Below are 9,134 nucleotides of genomic sequence, written 5' to 3' on the forward strand. Positions count from 1 at the left end.
GTCTCCGCTGCCACGCAGGCGCAGTGACTAATACTACGTCATCCATTTCTCAACCAATCAGATTGTTCCAGGTCACGGCGGAAATTAAAGATGGCTGCTGCGCGAAACGGCAAAAGCGGGCTGCTGGAGAAAGTAAGAAATTTAAGTTTTATTGTTTCTCTCGGATTCAAAATCAAATTAAATGTATACATGTTTTTATTTTATTTGTCTTTGAGCTCAGACTGCAGACTCGCAGGGTTTTGTAGTTCATCTAAATTGAGTTTTTACCTCGTGTTTTCGTTATCCGGCTCTCTGTGAAGCTAACGGACTACATTGTCGAGCATTTGGTACTTTAAATAAATCAAACTGTGGTGAATGCGTTAAAATGTGATGATTTTGTTCCCGCCGGGCAGATAAATTCACCGGAGCTTAACCGCAGCTCGGTGTTTTGGTTACATGTGTTACATATGTGACGGACATGCGCACCAAACTCCGCTCAGAAAATCACAATTTTAACTTTATTTGTGGATCTGTTATTAAAGGCACAAAAAGGATGAAATCAATGTCAAACTGATCATCGATTAAACCGATCGGCTTCACTTTTAGAGACGCCGGAATAAAGCAGCGCGTGCTGCCTCAGTTTTAAACAGGTGGGATGTTTTTATTTAGCTTTCAGCAGCCACAAACAAACCTACTGTGTCGTCATCACCAGCGGCTCATCCAGCCCTCTGTACCTGCAGGGTGCGGCGCGTGCACGTAAGAAAATGTGCACATGGTAGTTGTGCAGGTGAAGAACAAGAACAAACTGCAGGTGCAGAGTCTGAGGTGGAAGTATGACTCGGCTGAAGACTTGACCAGATAAGCAGATCTAAAAACAGGAATGAGAAAATATTTGTTCAGATTAAAGTCAGTGTCTCGCTGCAGCTGCTGGGCCAGTTTTCAGCTGGTCTGACTGGAACCAGTGAGTTGTGCTGCTGTGTTTTGCACGAAAACCCATATTCTAGGCTTTGGATGTTACTTAAATTTCCACCACCTTGGCGGTTGCCCCCTCCTCTAATGCTGTTCAGTTTATCTATAATAACAACAAAAGTAATCTTCGGTCACAAAAATGTTCACACGCATTATAAAACACTATTCAGTAAAAGTTGTCTAAGGAAGGCAGCAGATTGTGTTGACTCTTTAATTTGTTACAATCACCCATCCTGAGCAGCATGTTGGTGACTGTGGAAAGGAACGTCCAGCAGAACCAGGACCAGGCTCAGGATGAGCAGCCTCAGCTGGCAGAAGATAAAGAGGACAGCAAAGAGACACAGAATGACTGGTCCATTTCTAGTTTCTATGGTCCAGGTTTAGTTTCCAGTGGCGGCTCGTGAGCAAAAACGGGGTGGAGTGGACATTAATTTCCTGAGTCACTAACCACACACATTTTAAAAACTGCAATACATTTTCTGTGAAAAAAATAGGATTGCTTAATACTAGAGTTACTTAGTATATAATATTTTTTAATTTTGATTGTTTTTGTGCGTCATTTTTCTCCCTCCCCAAGGTTGTGTCTCGTGAAAAACAGTCCAGTCTAAATCAGAGAAATGGACGTTTCCCTCATCCACCCCCTCCTGAAACAGGAGTACAGCATTTTTAATTTTAGCTGTTTAAAATAAAACAGACAGGTACACAGGTTTCTGGACTGGATTTCTAATTTGATCTCCAGTAATAATTCTTAAACAATAGTCCAGATTAACATGGTTAAACGGGAGAGAAAAGTTCAGTGAAGTAACTCCAAAAAAAAATAAACTGAAGAGAGAATACATCATCACCAAGACAAAGAATGGTTCCAAGCAGGTGTCCACTTCTGATTACAAGATAACAGTTTTAACCTTTGACCCATTACAGCCACACATACAAGCCACAGAATTATTTTAACAAGATCCCACCCTGATAGCAGAAATGTCCCATTTTTTGTCTCTCCTCTATCGGCCTGTTCGAACCTGTACCCACTTCTGGTGCCCTCTCTGCTCCAAATGGATTCAAACAGAATATCTCCACTGTTCGGCTCAGCAGGTTTCACTGCAGCTCTGAGCTCACGTCAGGTCACGTGTTAGAGGTCGTATCAATGTGCTAAAACCAGCTGAATGTGTCCACAGGGCAGAAGATCTGAGGCTCTATTGGAGTCAGATCACTGGTGACATGGTTCGGTTAGCTTGACGAGCACGGGTCGATGAATGATACCACCCCATAAACTGTAAAATAAGTTTTAAAAAAAACTGGAGAATGGATCACTAAAAATGTATTTTTAATGCCATTTAAATTTATCAAAATAGTTTAGAAATACACAGAACAAACACAGTAAACAAGTACTTATTAGGAGTAACTACCTTGTGGAGCAAATTAATCTTAGACCAAACGCCACTGGTAGTTTCTATGGTTTCGGTTTAGTTTTAAAGGAGAGGAAAAAATAGAACTGCTAATACAAACATGATTGTTTGATTAAAGACAGCAGCAGAGTGAGGAGATGTAGTCATCTTGTCCTCCAGTAGTCTAAGCCTATAACAGCATAACTAAGGGATATCTCAGGAAACCCAAGCCGACCCTAACTATAGGATTTATCAAAAAGGAAAGTCTTAAAACTGGACAATGTGTCAGCCTCATGGACAGAAACTGGAAGTCGGTTCCACAAGAGAGGAGCCTGATAACAAAGATCTGCCTCCCATTCTGCTGCTGGAAACTCTAGGAACCACAAGTAAACCTGCAGTCTGAGAGAGAAGTGCTCTGTTAGGAAAATATGGAACAATAAGATCTGTAATATAAAATGGAGCAAGGTTGTTGAGGACTTTGTAGGTTAGAAGTAAGATTTTGAATTCTATTCTGGATTTGACAGGGAGCCAATGGAGAGAAGCTAAAACTGGAGAGAGATGATCTCTCCCAGTAACTCCAGTTAAGACTCTGGCAGCAGCATGTTGGATCAACTGAAGACGTTTTAAAGAAGTATTTGGACACCCAGATAATAAACCATTGCAATAGTCCAGTCTAGACGTGACAAATGCATGGACCAGTTTTTCTGCATCATCTTTAGATCAGATGTTTCTAATGTTAGTGATATTACGCAGGTGGAAGAAGGAGGTTCTAGTAACGTTTTTAATGTGGGGGATAAAAGACGTGTCCTGATCAAAAATAACACCAAGATTTTTGATCTGCTGTTTCAGACGGGTAGATGTGGACCAGTTCTTCGTATTTTTAAATGTGGTGTAGCCTCAGATGTGTTTAGTCCTGCAGGAGTCAGTCCTAGACACGTTTGGGACCCTTTTGAGAGAAATTCGTGTCACAGATTACGTAACATGTCCTAAAGTTAGTTTGTTGTCAGCACCTAAAACACATCATGAGAATTACCCACGTTTTCACAAGTTTTTAAAAGTTTGTGTTGATGTGAACTCCTGCGCCTCATCGCCCAGCTGTGTTTTTATTACCCGTTAGTGAAAGAAACACCTGTGAACAGGTGAACCCGCTGTGTTTAATTAAACCCATCTGATGTTTCAGTGGAGGATCGATGAGAAGCCGGTGAAGATCGATAAATGGGACGGAGCCGCCGTGAAGAACTCTCTGGACGATGCCGCCAAAAAGGTTGGAGCTCCTCGAATGTTAAACAGCTGATTCATTGACAAGGTTTGGTCTGACATGAAGCCCTGAAGAGTCAGAGATTCTTTGTCATTCCACCTCATGTGGGACATGTGGTGGAGTGAAATTATGTACACAGGGTCCCAGTTACATCCAACAATAAAATATATGATGAGCACGAATGAACACATCAACATGAAACAGATCAGCAGCAACATGAAACAGATCAGCAGCAACATGATGTGATTTTCCACAGTGATTATTCTAGTTAGAGATTCATGAGTCTTAACAGCCTCAGGGTAGAAGCTGTTCCTCAGTCTAGTGGTTCTACACTTAATGCTCCTCAACTTCCTTCCTGAGGGGAGTGGGGCAAAAAGTGTGTGTGCTGGGTGAGTGGGGTCCTTCATGATGCAGGTGGCCCTCTTCCTGCATCTGGAGGTGTAGATGTCTGATGGTGGGGAGACTGACTCCAACAGACTCTCAGTATGGGGCCACTGTCCTGGATCCAACATTTAACTTTCTTTTGTACCGGTCTGGAGCGTCTTAGCGGGGGCATGTAAGCAGGAGCCAGGACAATTGAGATGTGGTCTGACAGTCCTAGGTGGGGGCGGGGTTCAGCTTTGTGTGCATCTTTTACGTTCGTGTAAACGCGGTCCAGCGTGTTGTCTCCACGTGTTGGTATGCACACATGTTGAAAAAAGCTTGGGAGACGGTCCTTTAGATTCACGTGATTAAAGTCTCTGTGAGGGACCAGACTTAAATAAGGACAAAGGTGTTCAAAAATCAGCAAAAATTTCAATTTAATAATTCCAAAAATAGTTAGATTCAAATTTCAATGAAAAAATAAATCAAAATTAAACCAAATTTGGTTGCCATTTTATTTTAATTTGTACAAAGACAAATCTGAGTCACACACGGTTTGTCTCTTAGTTTCATCCTAATCATCGCTATAACTTCAGGTTTAATTGAAGCCAGAATGACCTCTGACCTCAGAGTCGACTCGTCCGACCCTCCAGAGCTCGGTGAAGGTGGGGCGACGCACCTGCAGATCCAGCTGCTTCTCCTTCACGGCGGCTCGAGGCTGCAGCTGTGACAAAAGGCCGCTGGGGAGAAGAGACCAAAGCCTTCACCTTTTGTTGCTTAGAGAGCATGTCACAAGTTTGTTGATTTTGCACGGCGGCACCAGACTCGAGGACAAACTCCAGCGTGTAGGTAGAGACGGTATAATCATAAAAGTCCATTTTTCAGCAGGGCCGACACGAGCTCAGCCAAAACGACGTTCATCGACAAGTTGGTCCTTCTCGCTTTTTTCTGCCCTTGAATGTTTTTGTCGTTAAACTTGGGAGTTCGTTAGAAATTTTTTTTTTAAAATCTAAATGTCTCTTTTTTACAATATTAAACATTTACTATGAGCTAACCGTGAGTGGGACGTCAGAAATGTTAACATTTACAGTAACAAAGATTTTCTGCTGGTTTCTCAAATGTGCAGTGTATGCATCTACCCAGGGCGACATCTCATCAAGGCCATTACTCAAAGTTTTAACAGGTCATAATTTTTATGTAACTTTGCCATACGAGTGTTCTTAACTTGTTCAAATGTAAATAAACTTTGATCCAGAACGCCACAAATTTGAACTTCCACCTTGTCGGCCATCCTCCGTTTATAGAGTCTGACCTCTGCTGCTGTCAGGACTCTGTGGAGGCGATGTTCAATACAAAGTGCCCGCAGGTCCAAGTGTGCGCACCACTCGAACTAGGTTCAAACTTCTCATCTGCCTTAGTTTTATTCATTCAACCTTTATTTCTACAGGTGAGTCTCATTGAGACTCGAGGACTCTTTTACAAGAGGGACCTGGTTTTAACAAAGAGTGATGGACAACGGTGGACATTCATAAGAGGCATACAGATTGAAAAAATAAATGGAAGAAAATTATAAATTATATACTGATGAAGTCACATGGATGGAAGACGAAACATTTCTCCCTTAAACTGGTCCAGATGAAATGATTTAACATGTTTTATTTAAAAAAAAAAAACAATACTTGTTCAATGCACCTGACCTCTGAGTCTACGCTGTCTGTAAGTAAAAGTTCGAAGGTTTAATTGGTGCTGAAGTTTAAGAAAAAGAAAGCAGCTCTGTAAATATGACCCAGGGTTTTCTCAATATTGAGTTATTTTAATTTTTCCCTCTATAAAACTTCAAAATAATTAAATTCAGCCTTTTATACAGGTGAGTCTCATTGAGCCTCGAGGACTCGTTGACAAGAGAAACCTGTGTTTGATAAAGAACACGGATAACGGTAGACGCAAATGAAAAGCAAATGGAGGAAATGTTATTAAAAAGTAAACAAAAACAGCTAAATTGACAAAGCGATGTAAAATACTAAAAACAGGAACACGTCTACGTTGGTTTTTCCCAGGAACTTATCAGATGTTTGAAGCCACTTGGAGAGGTCAAGGTCGAGAGCTTCAGGTTTTTTTACAAGATATTCCAGGAAACCGGAGCGGAGTAGGAGAAGGTCCTTTTGTCTAGTTCAGTCCTCACTGAGGGAACACTGCAGGTAATGATGTCCTGAGAGCGCACGCTGTAGCTGCACTCACGCAGAGACATGTAGGAGGAGATGTATGAAGGCAGCAGACCAAGAAGTGATTTCTGAAATACTGGTGTAAATTTGTGACGACCATCAACAGTTATTCTACTTTACCGTGATTACATCGCCTTCAGGATTTGAGTTCGTTCTATCTTTGAAGCTACCTTGATGTGGGCTGTTGGATCAGGGTTCTCCTTGCCTCAGTTCCAACGCTGGTTCCGCGTCAGGTCAGAGGTCGCTCTAAACTAGCATGCAGTAGCATTTTTATACTTGCATGGCTATATTTTTCACTCTACAGAATGTGGTTCGCTCCAATGTCTTGCCACTGTTTTTGGCAAGAGTCTCGCTGATGTTTGCTTCGCATGTTGAGTCGACTGGGTGGAAAGACCACAAAGCTCAGTGGATTTACAGACGTACTGAAGGTTTGTGCAGTAGAAAATAAAATGGATTTCCCCACACGTCACGACTGGGACTCCTTTTTCCGGGATGCCAAGGACATGAATGAGATTGTGCCACGAGAGAGGCCTGACACCATCCACCTGGAAGGACTTCCCTGACGCTGGTTTAGCCAGAAAGATAGCCAAAATCCTGATCGTCCTCTGAAGAGGTCCTCACTGCTGTGGTTCAAACATTTGGCATGTTGACGTTCCAATGCTGGACCCATACAGAGAGGTCTGGTGTTGACAGCGCCAGGTCCCTCTTTCTCTTCTGGAGGATGTTGCTCCTCCTCGACGTGCTCTCGTTCTCCACTGCTTCCACTCAGGTCCTCCAGCAGCAGTTCAGCTCTTGTTAGTGCTGTGAAGGTTTTCTCCCCGTTGTTCAGATTTATTTTTGTGCTGGATGCTAACATTTTGCCTGTGTGCCTTTTTTCTTTAGCTGTTTGACAGCTTGGTAGACCTTTGCTCTTTTCTTTTGTAGGTCAGGAGATTAGTCTTGGTCCAAAAAGATCCGTTTGTCCTTGACGACCTGTCCCTGACTCCATGCTCGTCCTACGATTTAATCTTTTATCGCTGCATCGAGGACTCTCACTAGGAGTGGTCCGGGGGACCTCTGTGGGTCCCTGTGTTTGGGTCCAAGTGAGCGATGTGCCCTCTCAATCTTGATTTTCATTTCTGGTGCGAGTTTCAGTTTTTCTTGAAGCAACTCTTATAAATTCTAATAATCCGTGCTCAATAATCCAGGTAGAAAAATGTAAGAAAGTTAGATTATTACTTTGATAGAGCTTCATAAATTCAACCAGATTCTTTCCTTCTGGAATCTGGAAAATCTTGATGTTTCTTCTTAATCCATTTTGAAGATCTTCACATTTCACTGATGACTCCATATCCTGGTGAACCAGGTACCACAGCGCCCTCTGGTGTCTCGTGACGGAGTCTTCTATGATGCTGGTTGTCTTTTCTAATTTTTTTATTTTTATTGGAGTCTAACACCTTGGAGTCCTCCCAGAAGATCTGGAGGAGGCGGCTGTGGAAAGAGATGTCTGGGCCTCCCTGCTCAAGATGCTGCCCCTGCGACCCGTCTTCGGAATAAGCGGAAGATGATGGATGGATATTGATCCCCATTGGGGACATTAATTCTCTGCATTTTTCTCATTGTATATGTGAACGCTCATGTGAAGCAGAGAGCTGCCATCTTAGGCGCCCGGGAAGCAGCTGGGAGGGTTAATTGCTCGTGGGCCCAGTGTGGGGCAAATGAGGGTGGAGACAGGTGTGGGTATTTCACCTTTTCCACCCACATTTTGATGTCGTCGGTCTGGGGAGTTGAACCGACGACCCTTCGATCACAGGCCCACCCTCTGTAACCTCTGCACCACCAATTGTCACTTTTGCTCCTCGCGTTTTTAAATTTGGGAAACCTCTTGCTCCAGTCGTTCGAGGGACATCGTAGTGTTGTTACGTCCATCTGGTTTTCTTGCAGCTTTTCCAACTCCCCCAGCAGCATCACGTTTGATTGCCTTTGGATGTTAGCTTCGGTAGCTAAGCTAGCAGCACTCTGCAGTCCACATTTCCCTTCCTTTTCTTTCCAGAAATCTTTAAGAGTTTTTCGTCTTGTGTTTGCAGACACTTTGTCAGAGTTCATCAAAGTTTGAACACTTATTGTTGGATGTCACATTTTTATTTTCTGGTGGAGCGCTCTCTCTCTCTGTGTCCACCGTGTCACCAGAAGTCTCGAGTCTGAACGTTTGATTTAAACTAAACCTGAGTTTGTGTTTGTTTAAGGCAATAAAAACCAGGTGACACACTTCAGTTGGTAAATAGAAACAAATGTAGGCTCTGACTCTGAAACCGTATTTTTACCGAAGCACATTTAAATAAACATGATACTCTGTTTAATTAGTTCTAATAGGTGTGTACCTGCGCCCCTACAGGTGCTGCTGGAGAAGTACGGGCACACGGAGAACTTCCGTCTTGTGGACAGCCGGCTGATGATCTGTACGGTCTCCTGTCTGTTCGCCATGCTGGCGCTGGTCTGGGACTACCTGTACCCGTTTCCTGAGTCCAGACCGGTCCTGGCCTGCTGTGTCATCTCATATCCTTCCACTGCTGCAAGCTCACCCGGGTCTTTCTCACCCGGGTCTTTCTCACCCGGGTCTTTCTCACTTGGGATGTTTCTGCGTTTGCTGGAGGATAAATTAGTTGATACCGCTGGTAAATAAAAGGTAAAGGAGCTAAAACTTTAAAAGAGAACCGAGACAATCCGGAGCTGAAATAAAGATCAGAGAGATGATGTGAGGAATTAACATGACATGATGATGAAGAGTGTGTGTTCCTTAGCTCCGCTTCATCACATACTTCATCATGATGGGCATTCTGACTCTCTACACATCTTATAAGGAAAAGAACATCTTCCTGGTGGCTCTGCAGAAAGATCCGGCCGGTATGGATCCGGACCACGTCTGGCAGCTGGCGTCCTCCCTCAAACGGTCTGAAATTGCACGCTGGACAGAACACACTC

General features: G+C 43.3%; 1 protein-coding gene across 1 annotated transcript in view; it reads left to right on the forward strand.

The window, feature by feature from the left end:
- Nucleotides 1-70: 70 nt before the first annotated feature.
- Nucleotides 71-9,134, forward strand: part of spcs2 (signal peptidase complex subunit 2) — a 9,613-nt gene continuing 549 nt past the window's right edge. The window contains exons 1-4 of the mRNA XM_037677955.1: nt 71-132; nt 3,511-3,594; nt 8,548-8,708; nt 8,968-9,102. Of these exons, the coding sequence (XP_037533883.1) occupies nt 91-132; nt 3,511-3,594; nt 8,548-8,708; nt 8,968-9,102 (422 nt within the window). The 5' untranslated portion in view covers nt 71-90. The remainder of the gene's footprint in view (nt 133-3,510; nt 3,595-8,547; nt 8,709-8,967; nt 9,103-9,134) is intronic.

This window comes from Nematolebias whitei, chromosome 6 (genome assembly GCF_014905685.2).
Source record: "Nematolebias whitei isolate Nwh7 chromosome 6, NemWhi1, whole genome shotgun sequence".
Classification (NCBI taxonomy): Eukaryota; Metazoa; Chordata; class Actinopteri; order Cyprinodontiformes; family Rivulidae; genus Nematolebias; species Nematolebias whitei.